The sequence below is a fragment of the Triturus cristatus genome, chromosome 6, assembly GCF_964204655.1.
Source record: "Triturus cristatus chromosome 6, aTriCri1.1, whole genome shotgun sequence".
Taxonomy (NCBI): domain Eukaryota; kingdom Metazoa; phylum Chordata; class Amphibia; order Caudata; family Salamandridae; genus Triturus; species Triturus cristatus.
The window spans coordinates 1,265,312,734-1,265,339,555 of NC_140589.1; the positions used below are offsets into that span (position 1 = coordinate 1,265,312,734).

Sequence of the window (26,822 nt, forward strand, 5' to 3'; positions counted from 1 at the left end):
TGTATCCATTGTTATAAAAGTGAGAGTTGATTCCAAGAGACTAGATGGGTTAAGCCTTGTATGCCTTTCTTCCATTCCCTGTTGTAGAAAAAAGACTTTCCGTAAAACTCCTACACATAATCCTAGTGACTTGCTTTGACCCTGTTTTTCCCCAGAATACCTTCAATGCTGCCATGAGCACGGTTCATTTCTGCATCTGGAGCTTATTGTGCTTCAGATGACTGTATCAGTGACCTGGTGTCTCCCTGATGGCCATGCTGGCGACAGAAAATGCTGTTTCCCTTCCACTCCCACCAACCTGTGATGGTATCAGAAAGAACCGTCTCCAAGCTCAACTTGAACTAAGGTTTTCTGGTTGACCACACAAAAGGGAATTTTTTATAGTGACCTTTTCGAATGCTTTTGAGAAACCATTTTAGATTCTGTTTCTTCCATCTGGTTCCTTTGATATGTTGCTCTCTGGCCCTTCAACATGAGACTGAAACATTGTGGGTGAACAGAGTACTATAATCCACCCCTTACCAGTCCTGATGTATGTTATGTCCTGTGTTGCTTCTTGGTTATGCCACCTCAAAAAATTATGTAATAATGGTTACTCAAATTCGATTTACCATTTTAGTACATCATGCATTGAGACTTAAAGGTAAAAATTGCAGTTTGAATCGTGCATGTCTCCCACTTTGTCATTTGTAAGAATACTGTTCTAGATAAAGGCAGCGCAATTTCCTGGGTTTCTAAGAATGTCGGTTTGTGTAACAGATTTTCAATCGAAAAAGGAATTGCTGGTCAAGTAGCGAGAACAGGTGAAGTCCTTAACATTCCTGATGCCTACGCAGATCCACGCTTTAACAGGTAAGAAAACTCAAAAAATGCTTGAGCAAAAGCGTCATGGTGTGGTACTTAAATAGTAGATTGGTGACTTCCACTTAAATTGAAAGGGTGTACGTGTCATGTTCAAATTCACCCCTAGACTCAAATTTCAAATAAAGTAATTGAAAAAGATTCAAATACAGTGACAGCAAAATGATAGCCGGGCCCGTACAGTCTGACAGTTTGCATTTTACTTATCTGTTGCAGTGCCTAACGACCCACCTTATCCTCTGCTTTTCCTTTGCTGTCCCTCAGTATTGATAGTCTCCAGAGGACATGTGGAGAGCAGACAGGAGAGGACCAACATTCCACCAGCATCGCCATTGTCCCCTCTTGGAATATCTTGCAGATGCCTTCAGCCCCCTCCCCTCAGTCGGATATCCCAGTATCAGTAGGGACCCCATAACAGCAACTGTCTGGAGCATAACCACCTGATGCTGGTGACTTTGATCAAGTTCGACCACTAATAGCTGAGCTCTTATCTACTGTAAGCGTGTAGAACTAGCTACCTACTTAGAGGAAAATATATTGCAAGGGACTGTAGAACTGTTTAAGCCCATCAAAAACCTCTGCTATGCCTTCCCTAGACCATTGACTAAATCCCAACGTCATATCGTGGAGGCTTTCAATGGCATAGGCTGCAGGTGCTACACTTGAGCTGCCTCATCCTGGACACACTGTGGTCCCTAGGCAAGGGCCAGCCTTCTGACGTTCATACTCGCTACCCGTGTGAAATATGAGCAAGCTTCAATTACTCCGGTACCAAGGCAGTCACAATCTCACACGTTGCTAGAGGCTTTGCGAAAGATGGTATTGGTGTCTCAAGGACTTCTCTGCTTTGGAAGTATTTTGTTTCACCATTAGTGTAGCTCGGGTCGTGCATGCTTGGTTTAGGCTGGTGACAGTCTCTCTAGAGTTGAGTGGGTTCTGAAGCTTGTAGAAAAGAGGACCGTCTCTTTTCCCAATGGGCTTGTCTCCTCTTGTTATAGTTATTTAATGTATTGTACATTTGTGGTGCAAGACAGAAGTTCTGAAGAGAGGCTCCCCTAATAAAATGCAGGGTAAAAAAAAACGAGACCTTAATTAAAAAAAAAAAAAAGTTTATTTCAATTATGACTTTACCCACCCGTCGTAGTTCTCCGTGAAAGACAAGTTAATAATCTAAGTGATGTACTTTTAGCTGGAGCCCCCATGGATGTACTCGCTCCATATTTGAGCAAAGACTATATATCTTTTATTGGCGACCTAGTCTTTGTTCTAATGAATAATTGAGGCAGTCGTGTGTCTTTATTTTCAAGGGGATCCCGAACCTATGTTCCTCATAGTCTGATAAAATATATTTCAACTCTAAATGAGAATTCGATTCGAACGTTGATAGCAAGTACCCTTTGATCGAAACAAAATGTCTGACGCCTTCCAAAATGGAAACGTGGCTTGACTATTTCTTTTGTCTTTCTCTGCAGAGAAGTGGACCTGTACACGGGCTACACGACGAGGAATATTCTGTGCATGCCTATTGTCAGCCGAGGCAGTGTGATAGGCGTTGTGCAGATGGTGAACAAATTAAGCGGCAGTGCCTTCTCGAAAACGGATGAGAACAACTTCAAAATGTTTGCAGTTTTCTGTGCTTTGGCCTTGCACTGTGCGAACGTAAGTTTTTGGGGCACATGTGAAATTTAAAATATTAAGTCTATAACTTGACGGCTTCAATTGCAGCTATTTCCACGATGGTTTTGGTTTTCTCGATCTAATGTAAAAAACACTGTTTGCTCTACCTCTCTTTGCATTTTTCGACATAAGTTTTATTGTAATTACATCTTACTCATTTTTGAACGGACATCCAAATCTTGATGAGTTTCTTCCACTGTACTCCAGAAATAAATACCACAAATAATGTATAGTATATGTACATGAAAACAGTTTATGTACTATGATACAGACCACCGCCTAATTCTTTTATTGGTCTTTCTATGGGGAGCTTTATCATAGTAATGCATAGTTGCAGTCTTCACCTGAATTAATTACTTTAAACGTCAGGAGCCTGTTAAACGTGCCCAGCACATTTAAATAATTATGTCAGGGAGAAGAACGCTGCAGTTCTCAAAGTGTAGAATTGCGGGGTTAGCCTATTTAATTGTTCATAGCAAGGTTAGGTTAACTTAAGAGCTCCTAGTACTGTCTTTGTAAGTTTTGGTTCCACAACATCCAAATGCAAAGTTCCTGCATCCATCATCTGTATGTCTTTGAGGTGCAAAATACAACCTTCTCATTCAGGCTTGTGTGCACCGTATAGACAGAGATGAAAGTAATACCCTCTCAGCTATCAGATCTAGAAATCGAACTAACAGATAGGTACAGAGGACTTTGAAGAGATTGCCATGTCAAAATGGTTGCAGTATTTAATAGCAGAGGTTTCTTGATGGTCCTGAAGTCATTTGAGTCTTTAGTAATATTGGTGCATTGTTGCAACTGTGCATTCATGCTTTGATTATACCACTTACGTATTTTATGTCTTTAATCTTGTGTCGGTCCAAAACCTTCGCGATCTTCAATGCGCGGTTGACATTTAGCCATGTATATAAATTAATGCTATGTTTGTCATAGATCTGTCTCCATATCAGAGGTGCAAAACGTATTCTTGGCAATATGTTATATTCACCAAAGTTGTTCCAGTGTTTGAAGCTAACTGCTATATTCCTAGTATTTTCTATCAAGAGTATAGATCCCATGTCAGGTTGACTACATACACTTATATAGCAATGGTTCACACATGATCATACAATCATCCCTTCTACATAGGGTCTGTATTTGGACCAAATTTCATTGAAACTATTCATTGGCTTACGTTTTTATAGTTTTAACCATTTGCAAATCAATGCATTTATAGGTATAGTTACCCAGTGATAGGTTGCACAAGTTATTAATTCCAGCCTATCGCTAATATCAGCCTCTCAGGAATAGCAGTAGATATCTTACACATTTGAACTAAATTTCCCAAACATTTTCCTCCATCAGTCCCATGTAATGCTGTTCTTTCTCTTTATTGTTAGATCTCGCATAGGCAGCACTTGCGCTGTCTCTTCGAGACATGCTGTATTCAGGATATGTGCATAACGCTCAGCCTACTTCCCGCACATCTTTTTAATTGGCTCCTGTCCCTGTCCATTGTAAATGGTGGCTTTTCATTGGTCATCAGGCTTTGTAGGCCCTCCTTCTCTTCCAGGGGATACTCATCAATAGTCATAAGCACTGAATAGTCCCTTCCACGTTCAGAGACCTCGGAGCAATAGCCAATAATATGCATATATCTACATATATATATATATATATATATATATATACAAAAAGTAACATAGCTCCTTCTGGAATACTGGGCCCCATAGGAAGGTGGCGTACACTCCGGCGGAGCATGCCGGTGATAATTATCCAACCAACAAACAAAGTATGTGTCGTACGCTCTCAGGAAGAACCAAGCAGCAGTCAAGAAGGGTGATCCAAGTTTAATCCTACACTGTGTAGGATTAAACTTGGATCACCCTTCTTGACTGCTGCTTGGTTCTTCCTGAGAGCGTACGACACATACTTTGTTTGTTTGTTGGTTGGATATATATATATATATATATAAGTACCCACATATATAGATAATATGCAAAAACATATACATATGCAGCCTGAAAACATAATACTAGGCTAAAAAAACTGTCATCATTGCATGTAAATCTTTTTAACATTTGAAAAAATAGACATACAAGTCATAATATGCATATGATATATATAAAGAAAACTGCAGAGTTTGCTTTGAAACACGCAACCTTTATTTTCAAAGGTAAAAGGCAAGATCATAGAGGTAGATTAGCCTAGAAAGGCTGCATAGAAAAACAATTGGAAAATTGGCGCCGTGCCTTTAAGACCTCCAGGAACCCCCAGGCTCCCATCATGCACCACAGGAGACAGTTAGGTCAGTTCTTTTGGACGGCGTATAACAGTGTAATCACAGTATGGGTAACAGGTACATATATATGGACATAGTATTCGTCCGGGGAGGAGGGAGGGTTGCTTATGACTGATGAGTATACCCCTGGAAGAGAACTAGGATTACAGGTAAGTAACTTATCCTTCTCTTCCAGGGGATACTTATCAATAGTCATACGCACTGAACAGAGTAGCAAGCCCATCCCCGTACCCTGCTGATGAAAATAAAGGTTGTGTGTTTCAAAGCAAACTCAGTGCAGTTTTCTTTATATATATATATATATATCATATGTATATTATGACTTGTATGTCTTTATTTTTTCAAATGTAAAAGACTTGCATGCAATGATGGCAGTTTTTTGAGCATAGTAATATGTTTTCAGGCTGCATATGTATATGTTTATGCATATTATCTATATATATGGGTATTTATGTGTGTATATATATATATATATATTCACTGAAAAAACCATAGGTTTCACACACGTTATAGTTAGGAATTAGCATTTAAAAAACCTTGCAAATTCACTGAAAAAACATTTATAGTTAGTGCAGGCAACTATAACTCACGCGACCGCAATCCTCTGCTGATGCTAATACTGTATTTAGACACTTATTTGCCCATGTCTTCTTCCATTAAATTTTAGCTATACATATATTACAAATATTTTTTTTCATAAAGACACATATGTCATCAGCAGAGGATTGCGGTCGCGTGAGTTATAGTTGCCTGCACTAACTATAAATGTTTTTTCAGTGAATTTGCAAGGTTTTTTAAATGCTAATTCCTAACTATAACGTGTGTGAAACCTATGGTTTTTTCAGTGAATTTGTACGGTTTTTTAAATGCTAAGTTACTTTACGCCATTCGTGGCGTGCGCGCCCACTTAACGCAGTTCGTTCCGTGCGCGCACAGTGAGCACGCGGTGCGCTTCGCGCATCGCGCGCCCACTTTACGCAGTTAGTGCCGTGCACGCAGGGTGGGCACGCGGTGCGCTACTCGCACCGCGTGCCCACGTTACGCTGGATGGGCCATGTACGCACGATGCGCTTCGCGCACCGTGCGCACATGGAGGACATATTATGCGCTTCGTTGTGAAAGGTAATGTTTGAGTTTTTGTAGTGCAATGGTTTACATCATATGCCATGCACAAATGGTGCCATTGGGGCACCATTTGCACACGGGGTGTGGAGAATATGGATATTTTTTTTTTTTTCTATTTTTTTACCGTACGCGTACGGTAAGCGTAATCGGCGATTTTTCGAAAAAAATTAAAATTGAATTTTTGGCCTTGGGGGTTCTTTGAGGACACCTTCATCAAGGCTAGGTGGTTGGGAGCAGTCTAAACAGCCCCTTTATATGTTTTTTGCCTTTGTTTTTCTTCCACCCCCTCAGAGTGCGAGATAGAAAATGGCGGACGCCGCTTCCTGGTTTCGACCGATTCGAATGTTTACTAAGATCTAACAGCCAATCAGAATCGCGCTCGCGCACGGCACCGTACGCGTACGGTAAGCTAACGGTAAGCGCACCGTAAGCGCACCGTAAGCTGCCACAGATATATATATTGGTTTAAAGGCTATTTTCTCAGGATCTACTGAACAGATTTACACAAAACTTACAAAAGGCACTTCCTTGACCTGTAGACTACCTCTCTGCCAAATTTCAAGTAACTCTGTTCAGCCGTTCGGTCTGTAGCTGTGTCTAAAGGTCCTATGGAAAAATGCATGGGAAAAACGCATTTTGGGACCCCCCTTTTATCTCAGCCCCCGCTTGACGAACCCCCCCGAGACTTTCAGGGTAGGAGCGGAGCATAGCGCCCCACCTATTTTGAAAATTTCGCGAGGATTCGCCAACCAGCGCCAAAGTTATTCCAAATAGAATGTTGCGGATTTCCTATGGAAACGTGGTCCTAACTATAACTATCTACTGGCGACCGCCAGTAGATATATATATATATATATATATATATATATATATATATATATATATATATATATATATATATATATACTTTGCGGAAGGCGCTTGGTTTATCCTGCCGCATCTACAAAGCAAAGGGCGCGTCGTCTTGTCGGACCAACCCAGCAAGGTCCGTAATGAATTGCCAATATTCCTTAACAAGGAGTGACGACGCCGTGTCTTGTGCTGAAAAATAGATTTATTTGTCAGCTGCTGGACGCGTTTCGCCTGTCCTGCAGGCTTGCTCACCAATAAAGTGCTTTTATTCTTCAAGACAGCAGCATGACGCGTTTCGACCGGGGAACCCGGTCTTGATCACATGACACGTACAAAGATCATAGTTTATATAGCATGTAGTGAACCGCCAAAAACCACTAACCAAAAAATGGAGGTAGAAAAAATACTATTCGCGATAAATCGCTACAGGTCTGACATGTTAAACAAGGGGGATTCAAATCACGGCATAAAACAAAAATCATAGATGTTTTAAAATAGTCAATCCCTGTAAAACAGTGTCGGCGGATAATATAATCAATGTAAAATACATATAATATATATCAAGATATCACGCTGCAATACACACTGATTAAAACAGGGGGTAATTAAAGATATACTGGGCAAGTGCCCAAAAAAAATCAATAAAGAAAAGATTACAAAGTAAACACATCAGACCAGTGTAACTAATTCGGTTTAGCAGCTCAACACACATGCACAAAAGGATATTATTTAATAAACTAGTATTAAATCATAATCGATTGTAGGCAAAAAACCTGTAAGCAAAATAATAAGAAAAATAATTCACAAAATAAATGTCAAAAGTGACAATAGCAGCATGGACAAGGCAAACAGTAGCCAAAAAGATAAAAAATATATACAGTTAAATGTTACTCCATACGGCAGATTCCAGAACTGGAATAAATAGAGTTCATGAATATGTAAATAGATTCATAACCAACATCCCAAGTTAAATCATGGCATGAAAAATCTATAATTAACAGTTCAAATGGAAAAAGCAGCAATCTGGATACAAACCTACACATATAAACAAAGCTGCATTCAAACGAGATATAAGAAATAATGGGATACCATGATTCCAGATCCATTAATCACAAGCTGAATTAAAGCCCAATCCCAAAACACCCCATCAGTATCGAGAATAAAACCGGTAAAATCAAAGGATAAAACCAGCTAAAAACGTCAAAGAAAAGAATGTAAAAAGATCAGGATAAAACCACAGCTTAATGAAAAAAAGAATCTAAAATCTGATATAAAATACAGTATAAAAGTAAACACAGTAGCAATAGCAGTAGAATGTCTAGAATCATCAATAGCATTTAAAAAGAGCTCTGAAAGTTAGTTATTAAATGAAGGAAGACCAATTTAAAGCACGTTACAAAAAATTATGTAGGTCTTCACCAGTATTTCATCCATTAGGAATCTTGGTATCCAAAAGTAAAATATAATGGCTTTCCAACTGTCTGAGTCTTTTTCCTCTATCACCACCTTTCTTAGAGGATAAAACCGCATCAATGACAAAATAACTAAGATCTTTCAAGTTATTCTGGTGGACTAATTTAAAATGACGCGCCACTGGATAGCTAGAATCAGAATTGACAATCGCTCTGAGGTGTTGCACGATACGATTAAAAACTTGAAGTTTGGTGCTCCCTATATAGCGAAGATGGCAAGTGCATTGAAGCACATAAACTGCATAATCTGTTTTACATGTATAAAAACCATCGATCTTGTTAACATCTTGACTAAAAGCATCGCTATATTCGCAAGTACTGACACCAAATTTACAAGCCCTGCACGAGCTACACTTGAAAAAACCTTTCCGGTTGGAAAGCCAATTAGTGGATTTGATAGATTCAGGACTAACTTTAACTAACACATCTCGCATAGAGGGAGCCCTTCTGAATGTTATACCAGGAATCTCAGTGATTAGTGGAGCAAGAGTAATATCAGTTTTCAAAATGGACCAGTTAGACTTAAGAATATTTCTAATTCTTTTCTCATGACAACTATAGGTGGTAATGAGTCGTATAGTCATGTCTTCATTACTACATGGTCTAATATCACCTCGATTCATAATATCGGTATTGGGAAACTGAGACGATTCATTCATGGTGGTTCTCAATTTTTTCATAGCATTATGAAGAACTTCTCTTTTGTAGCCACGAGCCAAAAATCTCTGAAAAGATTCATCAAGACATTTTTTATGGTCAAATTCATTGCTACAGATTCTGTGAATTCTTAAAAATTCCCCATAAGGGATACTTCTGATAAGATGTTGAGGGTGGGAGCTCGAAGCATGAAGAATTGAGTTACCTGCCGTGCTTTTTCTATGTAATCTAGTTTGGATTTCATTATTAACATAGATTTCAACATCTAAGAATTCTACTCTCTCTTTGCTAATAGTAGCAGTGAATTCTAAGTTGAGGTCATTAATGTTGATGTCAGCCACAAAACGGTCGGCAGTTGCTCTAGATCCGTGCCAAATAATAAACACGTCATCTATAAAACGCCACATGTGGACAATGCCATTTTCCTGAGTCACGTTGGCGCGGCCAAGGACATGCTCCTCCCACCAGCCCACATGTAAACATGCGTAGCTGGGGGAGAAGCATGCCCCCATAGCCACGCCCCGCAACTGCTGGAAAACCTCGTTATTAAAGAGGAAATAGTTATTACACAGGCATATCTCAATCATTTTGACTAACATCTTACTATGCTCATAATGATTGATATTCCTATCCGACAGATAATATTGAATAGCACGCAGTCCATCCTGATGGTTGATGGAAGCGTAAAGGGAGCAGATATCCATAACAATGAAACAGTAGTTCGAATTCCAATGAACAATATTAAGTTTAGAAAGAAAATGGCCAGTATCTTTGATGTAGGTGGTAGGTGATATAGATATATGCATATTATTGGCTATTGCTCTGTGGTCCCCGCACATGGGCGGGACTTTTCAGTGCTTATGACTTTGATGAGTATACCCCTGGAAGAGAACTAGGATTACAGGTAAGTAACTTATCCTTAGTACCGCCCTGTCTCTTTTTGTAACCTCCCATGAGAACACCCCCTATTATATGATGTGTTGTTATGCCCTAGGTTTTAATTATAGCCTCAAGGCACTGTTTTCCTAAAGACCTTCAGACAGGACACTCACTTGGTCCTAAACATAGCTGGCAGTGCTTTCTTTACTCGCTAGCACATCTCACATTTATATTAGACCTTCTATAAATTTCCCTTTATCAGCTCCACATAGAGTACAACCTAATCTGGAATTATTTTGTCACATTTCAAAGCTACTAATTGTAGGTTGTACCCTATGTGGAGCTGATGAAGGGAAATGTATAGAAGGTCTAATAGCTGCGCCTAGAGGGCCCTAGTGAGCATCACAAACTATGAAGATATGGTAAATCCACCCTACCCATAATGCATTGCATGCAAGACAGTACCACAGACATTCAATATATAATCGGAATTAATATAATTGTTTTGTCACATTTCAAAGCTATTAATTGCATATATGGACATAGTTATTTGAATGTACTTGTGGTACTGTCTTGCATGTCTTGCATGCAATGCATTATGGGAGTACCATATGTGACCAAACGTTTATGATGCTAACTAGGGACCTCTAGGAGCAGCTTGTGATACTGGCAGTGCTGGTTCCTTGCTTACTAGGGACCTCTAGGAGCAGCTTGCGGTACTGCACCTACCACATCTCACATTCATATTAGACCTTCTATAGGTTTCCCTTCATCAGCTCCACATAGAGTACAACCTAACCTAATCCGGAATTAATTTCATTCTTTTGTCACATTTCAAAGCTACTAATTGTATATATGAACATAGCTATTTGAATGTACTCATAGTACTGTCTTGCATGGTTGTTCCTTATAATGTCACTTCTTGAATTAGGTTGTTCTGTTTTTTAGAGAAATCTAATTTTCTGTGGATTTTATAGGTTACTCACTTGTCATCGTCTGGCTTTTTTCTGTGTTTGTGATCACTCACTAATCAGTGAAGGCTATTGTACATTTCAGCTTCTTCATTTGATGCTTGCCCTATCATATTTAATTTTAAAATTCCAAAACTTTCTTTTTGGCATAGTCTTAATACTTGATCACCATATCTTAAACATTGCACAGAATGTAAAATATTTCCTTAGTACCTGCTCCTAGTTGAAATATTCGACTAATAGGCTACTTTTTTTTCCTTTTTATGGATATTCTTGTAAAGTTTCTGTAATCTGCATTTTACTCTTCTAGGGGTGCTTTGTTTGTAAACAAGTCTGCACGTGCAGTTGCATATCACTAAAGTACAGTTATGGTTCAGCCATTCTCTCATTAAATGTTTCTTGGATCGTTTCTAATAGAATGTTGTGGTTTTATTTAATTAATAATTTACAGAATGAGTAGTTGTGACGTGACAAAGCTGTTTGTATTAAGTTTTATGTAGAGTTGGTTATTGTGTCCTTAAACTTTGATGAATATAAAGGTTTTGATTTTGGGAGCTCTGCTTTTAGGTGATTCCACGGTGCTCTGTTATGACTTCCCTGAGGCATGAATTTTGATGAATGAGTTGCCAGTATTTATGTAACCCTTTAAAGCTACAGTGATGCCTTCTTGACATATTGCCATAAACCTTAGGTACTCTCTTACAACAGTTTTTATTTTATTGATGAGCATTTAATTTCCATGTTATTTTTATGGTTCCCTGATATCTTTTATACCCTAGCCTCATTCCGAAACAGTGTAGCTGATTCTTCCATTTGTTGTTCGGTTTGATGAAGTTCCTTTTGAACCTCTGAAACTCCTTTGTCTGGGAATATAGCTAATTTGTTGTGCAGATGGCAACTCCCATAGTGTAGAAGTACATTTACTACGGTTGGTTTCTGAATTTTTTGGCTTGAAGTAGGTTCCTGCATATATTCTTAGACCCAGGAATTACACTATGGGTTTTGAAATGCTGTATCTTACTTTAATGTGGGAAGATATTTTGATTCATATCTTTTGCGAATTCTTTCAAAAGGGTTGTTGGGTCTTGCCAAATGTCAGCAGGGTTGTTGCCTTTTGCCAAATCGAAAAGATGCGGTCAATGTAATGGCCCTAGAAAATAATGTTCTTTTGTATGCTCTGTAAATGAATCATCCCATAACAGTTTTTCTACACCACGTTCCCAGTTCCCCAGATTAAAGATTTTAGTAATGGGGGGACGACACATATTTGAGCCTCTTGTATTTTGAGTTAGATTGCTGTGCTAAATCTAAAGAGGATATTGAGACTAAATTATAGCATTCCTTATCACAGGCTTGGGAGTGCCGTTGCCCTATGGTGGTATTACCATTTTATTGGCATTAGCCACTGTTTATGACATTTTTATTTGAATCGTACAATATTGCTACCCAGATTGCAGTTAGAACAAAAGTGATGGGTGAAAACTGAGTCTGAACAACTCGTAATACTAGGAGTATCTACCTTATGTTTTCCTTTATCACAGTTTCAAATGAGACATTCTATCCCACACCGCTGTTCCACACCCCTTTGGAAGTGGAACACAGGCAACCACAGACATGTTTTGGCCTCATTGGATCTTACACCTTGAGCCATGTCACAAAAAAACTCAGGATTATGAAGCTTACCCGAGCCACATAAAGTGAATAATTTAGACATGTGCAAAAGTGTTGGGCTGAAATGCTCTAATAACAAGTCAACGTCACGGTACATTTAGTACCATGACTTTTTAGCTTATCTATTCCATTTCAGACATAGATCATACATGCAAATAATTGAACCCCGTCCTAAAGTGGACAGTCCAGTCCAAACTATTATGCTATAGTCCTGTCTTGATAGGAACAAAAATATCCTCAGACATGTTTCGATAGTTTGCAGATGTCTTCCTGCTGGATTCATGTGGAAAGAATTTGATGACTATAGTGGACAAATTTAAATCCGATGTAACCAATTGGCAAAAATTGTCACTCTTTAATGATCTGATCCGCCATATTTAAAATGATCACACAGCTGAAATTTCTCTTCGTACAACAAAATAAACCTTATCTAATACTGGATTCATATTTTAAAAAGATAAAATAGGTCACTAGGGCCCTTCTGTGAAATGGTGGGGGCAGCCAGGATGGCTATGAAACCTTAAGTTGAGAACAATGACAGTGGGATTGCATTACCTGACCTGAAAAAACATTATTGGGCCTCACAAATGGTGATATTTCATTACTGGATATTTGGATTGTAAGAGAGCTTTACAGCTAAATCAGATAGGCCCCAGAGGACATGAGTGTGTTACATGACAGGATCTGGCCGGATAATACCAAAACCATGGTTAGGTTTTTTTTAAGACAAATAAAAAAATGGGTTGGAGAGATCAAACTATGCTAGAAACTCCTTGTGGGAATCAGGGCTATTGCTGGAGGTGCAGAATTTGGAAGGGTTTAGCAAATGTAACCTAATAGGTATTTCTAAAATAGGAGATATTTGAGCATCAGAAGACATAAGAGTTTGTACTGTGAATACCCAATATCTAAACATACAGAGCTCAGACATGCCATCCAAAAATATGCAATACACCTTCACAACATACAGAAAGCATCCACACTGGAATACCGAGTACTTGCAACCCCATTCACAATACATCCCTGTAGGAAAGTAGGATCTGCTTCTTATGGTTACCCCCACTTTTTGCTTGATGTTACACTGTTTTTGAGTAGTCTAACTCGGATCCTGCTGATCAGTACCCCAGTCTATCTGCTTTCACTCTAAAGTGTTATGCCATGTACTTAGGTACACTCCAGATTGGATACTGGGGTTCCATTGTCAGTCTCTGGTATATGGTACACATGTGCCCAGGGCATAGGTACCCCAGAGGCCTCCAATAAGCTGAAGCATGTATTATGCCACCCATGAGATGCCATGCAAAATGAAACTACAGGCCTGCCATTGCAGCCTGTGTAAGATAGTGCATGCATCACTTACTTTAGATATAGGTTGCTGCCAACCAGAGACACATTTCTGCCCTCCTGCTGCTGAGCCAAGCTCGAGTAGAGGAAGGAAGCACAATAGGCTTCCTGTCACAGGATCGTGTGTATTGGGGCTGGGTGGGTGCACTTCCAAAGTGCCCGAAAGTCTGCACGAGGGGCACATTTGTTGTCCCTGTGCATAGTCCAGTTCAAACCAGTCCTGGCATCCGTTGGCTCCTGCTCTGGCACGAAACTGGACAAAGGACATGGGAGTAACCTCCCCACTGTCCTGAATCTGTCCAACCCTCTCCCGTGGGTACTTAAGGGCTTACCTGTCAGTAGGACCCTAGATTCGACGTGGACAAGATTCTGAACAAGAAACCACTGACCTTCGACCATCTGGACACTCTGAACTCCGCTGGACTTTGACTGGGCCCAACTTCTTCTCCCTCTCCGTCCAAAGCATCATCTGTGCCTGTGCACCATACACGCTCCATGCAGGACCTGTGGTGCATCAAGGACAACTGAAGTTATCTTCCTTGGGCTGAATGAGTCACTCCCCTGCAATTGCAGGCACTGTATCGCAATTGACCGATCTGCTGATCCTGAGCTCCTGCGGACTCCCAAGGCTCCAGCAACACAGGAGGTGGGCTCCTACCTTCCTTTTGATTGAGCTGCCCTCACACCAAGTTTGAGGCCAGTATCCCTCGTGGGGACCGCATAAACCGAACCCCTGTGCACCGCATACTTTTGAAAGTGCATATGCTTGTTGGTGTTCCCCAACTAAGTGCATTGGGCTATCGATAGCCCCAACCTCTGCGCACATTTTGTACAAAGGACTTCGGCCTCCTCCCACTCCGTGCCCTGCAAGCTGTTACTTTGTGTAACTACTAGAGGTCCCCTTATGACTCCTGTGCCTTCAGCCTGTGGGTCCATTTGAGGGACAACATTCTGTTCTTGGGCTTCTCTGGTTGCTCCAGACCTGCCCTGACTCCCCTTGCTGTGGTGATTCCCCTGGTCCTTGCTAGGCCAGACCGTAACCTTCTTTGACCTCCTTCGTGGATGGCCGCTGCCAAGGCTTGTTGGGGCTCACGCCGGACACCAACCCCTCAGCACTCTACATCCTTCGTGAGACAGCTCGTATATGGCTCCTGGTTGTCCTCGACGTCTCCTGGTCCCTGCAGCTGTAGAGTTGAGGTCTCCACCTTCACACCTGAAGCACCCGACATCAGTGGGCATTTAACTACTGAGCCCCTGGTCACTCCTCAGAGACCCAGACTCTGTCCCCTCTGCTTTCAGGTTCCTTCCATCAAGAATCCACCTCTGGTTTCCACCGGACACTTCGCTTTTTTCCAGCAGTGGCATTTCTTTGAAGGCTCCCATTGAGAACGACGGCAGTTTCCGGAGCCACTTCGACCCAATGCACCAGGCTTCCCTGGGATTGGTAACTCTGGTACTTCGTTATCCACGGGTGAGGTGGCTCTACAACCATCTAAGGTTCCAAAGGGTTCTTCGTAATCCACTGGGAAGGGTCTTTAAACTGTAAAATTGTAACCTCGACTCTCCCATTGAAATCTACGTAGCACGCGGTTGTGTTCTTACACTGCACCCGTCCTCTGTGGGGTCCCTCCTTACTCACCTTGGGCGGTTCCTTGGGGTCCCAGCGATTTTACAACCTCTAGACATTGTCTTAACTCAAGTCGTGTTTCTTATACCACTATTTTAGTATAGGGTTTGGTCTCCCCTTGGAGCCCACTGTGTATTAGTGCTACTTACGACTGTTTCTGTGCTACAGTATTGTGTGCTTTGTGTTTATCTGCGTGTAGCAGATACTGTGAGGTATTTAAATTGTATATAATAATAAATACATGTTTTTATAACTACTTTCTGGTTCTCCTTTCCTTTAACCAATACTATTAAGGTTGCATTCTGGTAAAACAAGCTGCTTAACATTCCTTCAAGACTAAGCCTGAAGGCTGCTTTCCATAGCTACCACTTGGATAGCTTTCTAAGGTTAGCTTCGATCTCTTAAATCACCATAAGAGTTGTTTGTACTGGTGCAAGGTGCCCACTTTAATTAGTGTATGGAGAAAAGTGGTCCCAGCATACAAATCATTCAAAACAAAACATTAAAAAACAGTTGACCAAAAAACTCAAGGAAATTCGAATGCCATTTAATCACATCGAATAGGTTTAAATGTTTAAATGAAGTCCACAATTTGAGCAACAATTTGTTAAAGTAATACACGTGCCCAGAGAAAGGGGTAAGGGAGTGAGTGAATTAGTGTGGGATTTGAGAGGAAGTGAACACAATGATAAATACACTAAATTACAATCAAATTGATCGGCATACTTAAATCACTGCTGCATAATACATACAGATCAAATCATGGTCACAATATCAACAGTTCTGAGGAATGCCATATATAAACGATCACAGTGCATCCTGTACTGGTGAAAATATTGGCAATGGTGTTATGTCGACGTTTCGACCCCTTGAGTGTTGTAGGTACTCAATGCGACCTTACGAGATGGGGTCTTCATCAGGACTGGGGTAAAAATGGATGGAGGGTGGGCACCTAAAGAAACAAAAATGAACGAGTGTAAGACTCATCAATCTCTATTCTGGGGGACTGAAATAAATGAATTAAAATTGTACACAGAAGTTACCATGTCTGTCGAAGGACAGGCCTCTAGGACGTCCGAAGATCGTCAAAGAAAGAGGGGTTGAGACTCCTCGGTGGTAACAACAAGGGCGTAGAGAGTGGTGGACACCTAAAATCAAATTAGGTAAATCAAAGCACAGAACAAGGATATTTGTACAAAAAAATCGCTCCAACAGTAAGCGAAAAAATTGGTTTACCGCTGAACACTATTCTGTCGGGTTGAATCCTAAGGTTCTCAGCGATCAGCAATACCGGGACGGTATTCAAAAGAGATTCTGACGGATGAACTGCTGGGAATTAAACACCGCTAGTTCGCCGTCGGGGAGTAAATCTAAAAAGAGGTAGGGAGGAGAATAAATAATCGGTTGAAAAAGAAAGGACCCTGCAAATGAACAGTCGAAAAATACGAAAGGGTCACCAGAAATGCCCACATGTTTAAAGCTAATGGGAAATGATTCTGGGAGGTGTTGCGGGAGACATCTATGTCCCATGCATGAATCCGGTAGGATCACGGTGGTAGCAAACTAAGGGGCATTCAATCGAGACAGAGTGTCGGGAAGTAACACGGCACTTGAGGGAAAATGCGGGCAAGTAACACTAGAATGAGTGGCCACACGGGGCAATTCAAGATTTAACGGATAGTTGTCAAAAACCCCGAAGTCAAATAGGAGCTTCAAAAATATGCTTACCCTGGATCTATGCTTCCGCTGCACAAGTGAATAGGGAAACGCGCCGAGAGCTCGTATTTTTAAGTCGGGAAACGCGAGGTCAACACGTGATCTCCGTTACCGTGCTGGCGCTAGATGCCGGTTAAAAAACGTAATGAAGAAAAGACTATGGTTAGGTGGTTAACGAAAGGATGGAATCACGGAGTCAATAAAGTCTATAGGTATTGCAGTTCATAAACAAGACAGGAATGTAAACATTCTAGTGCATACTAATGTGCCTGTATATATGAAATGACCGTAAGAGTCTAGCACACAACATCGATAACATTGATGGCCCAACAAATCAAACAGTATACGTTATCATTTGTATAATGTATACATATTAATTAAAACGGCTTAATACTAGAAATCAATTCTCATTAGTGTATATTGGTAAACAATGAATTTACAAGATGTTGACTCCTTGACCTAGGGGGGGGGGGGGAAAGAAAAACAGATGTACCATATCCAGATATAATACATAAAGATTAGATTCGAAGGACCGCTAATTGGGCGTTGCTGCCATCGAGTTCATTAAGCCCATTAGCCACAGTGTCCATCAATGACATCCATTTAGATTCTCTTACATTAAGAATAGCTGACAAATTGCCACCTCTGGGACCCACTTTCACCTGTTCAAGTACCAGCCATTTAAGATCATCCGGCTTGTGATTTTTTGAGACACATTGTTCAACGAGGGGGGCACCCACCACATTACACCGGATTCTGCTGTGGTGTTGCAGAATTCTGGATTTGACCTTCTGTTGTGTCTGTCCAATATAGAGTAAGCCACACGGGCAACTAATACCATAGATTACATTGAGAGAGTTACAATTAGTGAATGAACTAAGAGTAATCGAGTGTCCTCTGTATGTAAAAATCTTTGTTGTGTCAGTGGTTTCGCAGGCCTTACAGTGACCACACTTAAAATGTCCGATTACTGGTGGCAGACTCCAAAGTTCTTGGATGGTCGGTGTTGTTGCCGTTTCCAGAAAGGAGTGGACTACATAGTCCTTCACGCTTCTAGCTTTCCTGAAGGAGTGTATTGGCGGGTTCGGTTGGTCGATGTCATCAGCCACCAATTTCCAATGTTGATTGATCACTTTCTTAATTGCATTGCTCTGTGTGGAGAAAGTGGTGACACAAATCATTCTCTGCAATGCCACATCTTGTTTGGCCTTGGGCGTTAGGAGGGTTTCTCTGGGATTGAACCATGCCCTCTTGCGTGCTTTCTTGACCAATCTCCTCGGATACCCCCTTACTAGTAGTCGGTTGCTAAGATCCTCAGATTCGACAAGGTAGTCCTCTTTTTTTAGTGCAGTTTCTGCGGATCCTCAAAAACTGTCCAAAAGGTAAGTTATCCCTCAGGCCGCGTGGATGGTGGCTATTGTATCTGAGTAAGGAATTGCGTTCAGCAGGTTTCCGATACAGTGTTGTGTGCAATTTGTTGTCCTCACAGTAGATCTTGATGTCCAGGAAAGCAAGTTCTTTGGCATCAGAGTGTATCGTGAACTGAATGTTATCATTACATTGATTGAGCCATTCATGAAAAACCGCCAATTCAATGGCGTCTCCATTCCAAATCAGGAGTATATCGTCAATGTAACGTCTCCATAAATTGATCTTGCCAGAGAATGGATTATTGTTGAAGATGAATAGCCGTTCAAAGTGGTCCATGTAGATTAGTGCTAGATCAGGAGCAAAGGCTGCTCCCATGGCAACACCTTTTGAATGGAGACGCCATCCACGCGGCCTGAGGGATAACTTACCTTTTGGACAGTTTTTGAGGATCCGCAGAAACTGCACTAAAAAAGAGGACTACCTTGTCGAATCTGAGGATCTTAGCAACCGACTACTAGTAAGGGGGTATCCGAGGAGATTGGTCAAGAAAGCACGCAAGAGGGCATGGTTCAATCCCAGAGAAACCCTCCTAACGCCCAAGGCCAAACAAGATGTGGCATTGCAGAGAATGATTTGTGTCACCACTTTCTCCACACAGAGCAATGCAATTAAGAAAGTGATCAATCAACATTGGAAATTGGTGGCTGATGACATCGACCAACCGAACCCGCCGATGCACTCCTTCAGGAAAGCTAGAAGCGTGAAGGACTATGTAGTCCACTCCTTCCTGGAAACGGCAACAACACCGACCATCCAAGAACTTTGGAGTCTGCCACCAGTAATCGGACATTTTAAGTGTGGTCACTGTAAGGCCTGCGAAACCACTGACACAACAAAGATTTTTACATACAGAGGACACTCGATTACTCTTAGTTCATTCACTAATTGTAACTCTCTCAATGTAATCTATGGTATTAGTTGCCCGTGTGGCTTACTCTATATTGGACAGACACAACAGAAGGTCAAATCCAGAATTCTGCAACACCACAGCAGAATCCGGTGTAATGTGGTGGGTGCCCCCCTCGTTGAATATTGTGTCTCAAAAAATCACAAGCCGGATGATCTTAAATGGCTGGTACTTGAAAAGGTGAAAGTGGGTCCCAGAGGTGGCAATTTGTCAGCTATTCTTAATGTAAGAGAATCTAAATGGATGTCATTGATGGACACTGTGGCTAATGGGCTTAATGAACTCGATGGCAGCAACGCCCAATTAGCGGTCCTTCGAATCTAATCTTTATGTATTATATCTGGATATGGTACATCTGTTTTTCTTCCCCCCCCCCCAGGTCAAGGAGTCAACATCTTGTAAATTCATTGTTTACCAATATACACTAATGAGAATTGATTTCTAGTGTTAAGCCGTTTTAATTAATATGTATACATTATACAAATGATAACGTATACTGTTTGATTTGTTGGGCCATCAATGTTATCGATGTTGTGTGCTAGACTCTTACGGTCATTTCATATATACAGACACATTAGTATGCGCTAGAATGTTTATATTCCTGTCTTGTTTATGAACTGCAATACCTATAGACTTTATTGACTCCGTGATTCCATCCTTTCGTTAACCACCTAACCATAGTCTTTTCTTCATTACGTTTTTTAACCGGCATCTAGCGCCAGCACGGTAACGGAGATCACGTGTTGACCTCGCGTTTCCCGACTTAAAAATACGAGCTCTCGGCGCGTTTCCCTATTCACTTGTGCAGCGGAAGCATAGATCCAGGGTAAGCATATTTTTGAAGCTCCTATTTGACTTCGGGGTTTTTGACAACTATCCGTTAAATCTTGAATTGCCCCGTGTGGCCACTCATTCTAGTGTTACTTGCCCGCATTTTCCCTCAAGTGCCGTGTTACTATCCGACACTCTGTCTCGATTGAATGCCCCTTAGTTTGCTACCACCGTGATCCTACCGGATTCATGCATGGGACATAGATGTCTCCAGCAACACCTCCCAGAATCATTTCCCATTAGCTTTAAACATGTGGGCATTTCTGGTGACCCTTTCGTATTTTTCGACTGTGCTTTTGCAGGGTCCTTTCTTTTTCAACCGATTATTTATTCTCCTCCCTACCTCTTTTTAGATTTACTCCCTGACGGCGAACTAGCGGTGTTTAATTCCCAGCAGTTCATCCGTCAGAATCTCTTTTGAATACCGTCCCGGTATTGCTGATCGCTGAGAACCTTAGGATTCAACCCGACAGAATAGTGTTCTTTGGTAAACCAATTTTTTCGCTTACTGTTGGAGCGATTTTTTTGTACAAATATCCTTGTTCTGTGCTTTGATTTACCTAATTTGATTTTAGGTGTCCACCACTCTCTACGCCCTTGTTGTTACCACCGAGGAGTCTCAACCCCTCTTTCTTTGACAATCTTCGGACGTCCTAGAGGCCTGTCCTTCGACAGACATGGTAACTTCTGTGTACAATTTTAATTCATTTATTTCAGTCCCTCAAAATAGAGATTGATGAGTCTTACACTCGTTAATTTTTGTTTCTTTAGGTGCCCACCCTCCATCCATTTTTACCCCAGTCCTGATGAAGACCCCATCTCGTAAGGTCGCATTGAGTACCTACAACACTCAAGGGGTCGAAACGTCGACATAACACCGTTGCCAATATTTTCACCAGTACAGGATGCACTGTGATCGTTTATATATGGCATTCCTCAGAACTGTTGATATTGTGACCATGATTTGATCTGTATGTATTATGCGGCAGTGATTTAAGTATGCCGATCAATTTGATTGTAATTTAGTGTATTTATCATTGTGTTCGCTTCCTCTCAAATCCCACACTAATTCACTCACTCCCTTACCCCTTTCTCTGGGCACGTGTATTACTTTAACAAATTGTTGCTCAAATTGTGGACTTCATTTAAACATTTAAACCTATTCGATGTGATTAAATGGCATTCGAATTTCCTTGAGTTTTTTGGTCAACTGTTTTTTAATGTTTTGTTTTGAATGATTTGTATGCTGGGACCACTTTTCTCCATACTGTTCTCTACCCAGGTCCCAGTGACTTTATATGGGTTTACCCTTTTCTTTAACCACTTTAATTAGTGGACAGCATATACCAGGCCAACTTCCCACAATCCCAAACACAAAGAACACTGATCAATAACACAAATGGGAAACGTACATCTCTAATGAGAAAATGGGAATGAAATACAAGCACCTTCGACAAAGAGGACTGGACCAACGTCGACAGACATATGAGAGAGGTAGAAAGTAAGGTGGTATTTAGACTAGTGCAGTTGGAAATCCTACATCGCATATGCTACACTAGGGTACAATTAAGGAAACTTGGGAGTTTGGGGACAACTGATGCCTTGGGGTGGTTCTCGTACACATTCCTTGGAACTGTCCCTTCATTCAACAATTTTGGAGCAAATTCAAGTGCCAGATTGATACAAGATTGGGGGACACTTTTCCCATACTGAATCACCTAGCAATCCTAATCATATTGAGAGAAATTATAATACTAAGATACCAAAACGATTCTGTAACCTAGCACTAATGGTGACTAGATGAAACATAGCACAAAGTTGGGGGAAAAAAGGGCACCAATGGTGAAAAACAAAAATGAGCTGGTGCATGCTTGCCGATAAAATGATATGAGTCAGGGCGATCCCCCAAAAATCTGAAAGTTTAGGGGAGATAGAGAGCAGTCTGGGGCCTGAACTCTTAAAAAAATTCTCAAGTCACTCTCAAAGAGACAGCCCACCAGTGGACATGCAGATGGTGTCAGGACTGATACGGAACTCCTCAGTTAACTGATGGGACTGGTTAGATCACATAGACTTTGGACAGTATTAAATTCAGCCTGTGAGAGGTTGGGTTGTTGGTTGAGGGGACTGAAGCAACAACCACAGTCTACCTCGCGGCGAACCACAAAAAGTCAATATAGTTTCCTGTGCTTAACCCTCTTGTAGTTGGCACAAAAGTAGCCAGGCTTAACTTAAAAGCGATGTGTAAAGTATTTATGCAGCACTTAAAAAGTAATAAAGTGAAAATAACACAAGAATAATCCCACACCAGTTTAGAAAACTAAAGTACATTTAAATACGTTATTTCATACAAAAACAAAAATCCACAAAAACAGCAAAACTCCAATTAGTAGAACCAGAGATATGCAGTGTCAACAGTGTAGGTAAAATTTAGTGCTTAGAAGCAAACAGCACCAACTCTGGTTATCTGGTCATGCTGGACAGGGACAAAGTCGCACGTTCTGGCTGACCATAATGGAGTGCAAGCCAGGTACAGATACTAGGTCAGGCCCGCTCAGAATAGTACTTCAAGTCCTTGATGTGAGGCGTTGTGCTTCGCAACAGCAGTTCCGAGGAGCGAAGCAAAGTCCTGCATCACAATGCATCATTGGATGCCGAAGAGTGATGCGTGGTCCTGCATCAAGTTGCGTCGTAATGCGTTGGTTTCTGATGATGAGCTGCATCTGGTTCTGTCGCGCTATATCTGTTCTAATGGGGTCCACAGCTGGGCTGGCAGAGCACCTTTATCCTCACTGCCAAGAGTCATTAACTTGGGATGCACCAATTGGGGTTTTAGGACTCACAATGGGCAGAGTCGAGGTGCAGGGTTAAAGGGTGTTGAAGATTGTTGTGTCCCTGTGGCTCAAAAAAGGAGGCCAGCCAACTAGTCCTTTAGTCACTCTGGTAGTTTTGGGTTCAAGGTGCAGTTCCAGTCTTCTTTCCTGAGGTAGCGGGGCAGCAGAACAGCTTGGCAGTCATCCTAGCAGCAAGGCAACAGAGCAATCCTTCGGAGTCTTTCACAGTTCTGGAAGTGATCTGAGGAGCCGGTCTGAGGGTCACCTTTTTATACCAGGTGCCAACTTTGCAGTGGGAGAAGCTTCTGGAGCTTCCTCCTACTGAGTTCCTGCCTTCCTGCCCTGGACCCAGTCTGTCTAAGTGCACAACAGGCTATTGTGAATCCTTTATACCTGAGCTGAGCCAGTGCTTTGGAAGTGCAATCCAGCGAACACCCAGAAATTCTATTGTGATGCTTTTTGGAAGTACTACACAAAGACCGACTTCCAACTATACCTAGTCATATGACCCAGAAACAGGTTGCAGGCACCAAATGGTTAGAAGAAGAAAATTCCAATTTTCATAAAGTGGCATTTTTAGAATTGTGACTTAAAATCCAACTTTAACATTAAAGAGGTGTTTTAATTACAATCCCTCTGACCCAAATATGACTTTCCTACCTGCTGACAATAAAAAGCTATCAATTATTAAATGTAATAAGGTAACCTAATGTTATCCTATTGGAGAGGTAGGCCTTGCAATAGTGCAAAATGAATTTGAGAGTTTTTCACTACCAGGACATATGTAAAAGTTAATGGTACCTGTCCAACTTATTAAATACACCCCACCGTGCCCTATGGGCGGTTTAGGGCCTACCCTAGGGGTGGCTTGTGTATTAAAAAAGGAAGGTTTAGGCTTGGCAAAAGGTTTATTGTGCCAGGTCAAAATGGCAGGTTAAATCTGAACACACAGCCTGCAATGGTAGGCCTTGGACAGGTTTTAAAGGGCAACTTAAGTGGGTGGCACAATAAGTGCTGCAGGACCAATGGTACAAAAGGGGGTGGTGATGGACGGAGCATCAGAACCAATCAAACACTCACACCCAGTCAACAGATCTGGGTTTAATCCATCATCGTTCTTCAGCCCACTCTGCCACCCCAGTTCAGACATGGCCATATGCAAATCAGTCTGACCCTGTGCCTCATGGGAACAGTTCAGCCCGAACTGCCAAGCCATGCCTTCCCTGGGACCGGAAACAAGCTTCCTAGGACCGGTTTCTGGCATTTCAGCCGTCTTCAGCCAGGCTTGCTTGAATCCAGTGGCAAAGTGAGCAAGGGACTCACGTCTGATCATACCCTGCCAACTTATGGCGAACAAAGCGGTACAAAATGGTAGCATTCAATTTCCAGGGACTTGGGCACCTGTAGTACCACTTTACTAGGGACTTACAAGTAAATTAAATGTTCCAATGGGATGTAAGCTAATTTTTTCATGTTCAAAGGAGAGCGCACAAGCACTTAACACTTTAGCACTGGTTAGCAGTGGTAAAGTGTGCAGAGTCCTGGAGCCAAAAAATACCAATCAGCAACACAGGATCGAAGGTAAGGTTTGGGGGTGATCCAGCAGAGAGATCCAAGTCTAACACAGCCTTTTTTGAGGACTTCACTTAACAAGGATGTTAAATCTGACATGTAATTAAGGTGTTTTTGGTAATTTAATTTATTTTTAAAACTAGATTAATAAGCAAATAAGAAGCTAATTTTGTTGCCAACTGCATATTAAGGGTGGAGTCCTGCTATGCAGGGGAAATCCAAGAGCCCTATTCTTGTATAGCCAGCACCAGGATCATAACCACAGGCACATCCTAACAAGCCAAGACACATTCTCATATGACAATGTGCTGCTTTGTATGCTCATTACTATCTCATATGCCCAGGTACAAACTCATGTGTGAACTACTGCCTCCTCTGGTACCCATCCATAATATGTTTGACCCAGCATCACAGCCTTAGGCCCTCCATCAAAAACACTCCCCTCGTATGCCCAGACACAGCCTCATATGTATGCCCATTTCAAACCAAGAAACATGGACATTTAGTGAATGTAGATACTAGTAGAGGATGACTACAATGTGGGTACAAACAGACTGAAAGAGACACACATGTGATGGGAGAAAAGACCTGGAACACATAAGACACAGACTCATTTAATAGGAGACACAGAGACTGAAGTGCAGTGACACTGGGAACAGTGGTACATAGATCCTGGGATGGTGGCACATGGACACTGAGGTAGGGAGACATTGAAAATCAGAAGTTCTTTTGGTCTCGGCAAAAGTCCCAGAAAAAAAGTAGTGGGGCCCTCCTTGTGCAGTGGTGTACTCCCCTATAACATCCCTTAGGTAAAAGGGAATGTGTCTATTTTGCAATAAAAACTGAGGTGTACTCTTTGCCATCTATGACTGCATATATGTACATAATATATGTATTCATATCCGAACCAAACATACTTGTGTATCAACTTGTCTGGGGACCCAAATCTTTACACAATAGGTGAGTCTACATTTATAGCAAAATCTATGCATTTATTAATATGTAAAAGTGTGTGTGCTCACTGTGCATATACATTTAAAGTTGATGAATACAATTATTGATTGAAATGCTAAGATCATTTTGGTTTTGTTCCAGATGTATCACAGAATTCGCCATTCTGAGTACATTTACCGAGTCACAATGGAGAAACTTTCTTATCATAGCATTTGTACAGCAGAAGAGTGGCAGACCCTCAAGCACTGTGAACTTTCAACAACCCTCCGCAAGGAGATTGAATTGTGAGTAATGCTTTATTGAATGGTGAAACTTCAAGTCTGGCCTTCTTCAGGTCACCCCTTCAGCACAAACAAGAACACTGTGTCACAGTGCCCTGTTCAATATTAGTTCACTGGAGAAAGTGCTTAATGCATAATTTGGAGGGTGTATTATGTTTAAACTCTAACATATTCCTGCTCTCCCTGATATATATATAAGCACGCAGTGGCGGCTGGTATTTACCATTGTTTGGGTGGGGGCGGGTCGCGGAGGAGAGGGGGATGAGATATAATAAAATACACTTCTCTGTCTGCGCCTCCTGCTCTCGGTCCTCTTCGCCCGCACGGCAGGAAGCACCCGACTCCCAGCCTCCCCATCGCCAATCACAATGCTGCAATTCAGCGTTGTGATTGGTCTGAGCACCATGGATCGGCGATCAGCCTGAGAATGGGAGGCTGGGCATGTTCTCCATGCAGGCTGTAATGCAGCCTGCATGGAGAACATTCAAAGTGCGCATGACGGTTTGACCAACCCAAGAGTGCCGGCCAAAGCGTCATGCGCACTGGGAGTGGGAGTGGGCAAACCTCTCCTCTCCTGCTCTGTGAGCAGAGCTGAAGCGCCTCGCCCCAGCTGAGCAAGTACGTAAAAATAAAATTATAACTGAGTTATCATTTTATTTTCACCTTTTTGACCTTCTGTGGGGTGATGCTTCTTTGCCTTAGCACACCTGTTTACAAAAGGCCTAATTTGTTGTACTGTTCGAATCTATTGTAATGTTAGCATGGGGAAGGTACTTTTAACCTCATTTTCAAAAAGCAAGCATCAACTGTTTAGAAATTGTATTTATTGGAATGTTTGATTTCCGTGTGCTATTTTTGGTAGTATGAAATTCATAT

At 41.5% G+C, this 26,822-nt stretch overlaps 1 protein-coding gene across 2 annotated transcripts in view; it reads left to right on the plus strand.

Moving 5' to 3' along the window:
• Window positions 1–26,822, plus strand: part of PDE10A (phosphodiesterase 10A) — a 1,160,934-nt gene that overhangs the window by 753,942 nt on the left and 380,170 nt on the right. For both annotated transcript variants that reach the window (XM_085612212.1, XM_085612213.1), the window contains exons 12-14: window positions 760–852; window positions 2,334–2,520; window positions 25,807–25,949. In XM_085612212.1, the coding sequence (XP_085468338.1) occupies window positions 760–852; window positions 2,334–2,520; window positions 25,807–25,949 (423 nt within the window). The remainder of the gene's footprint in view (window positions 1–759; window positions 853–2,333; window positions 2,521–25,806; window positions 25,950–26,822) is intronic.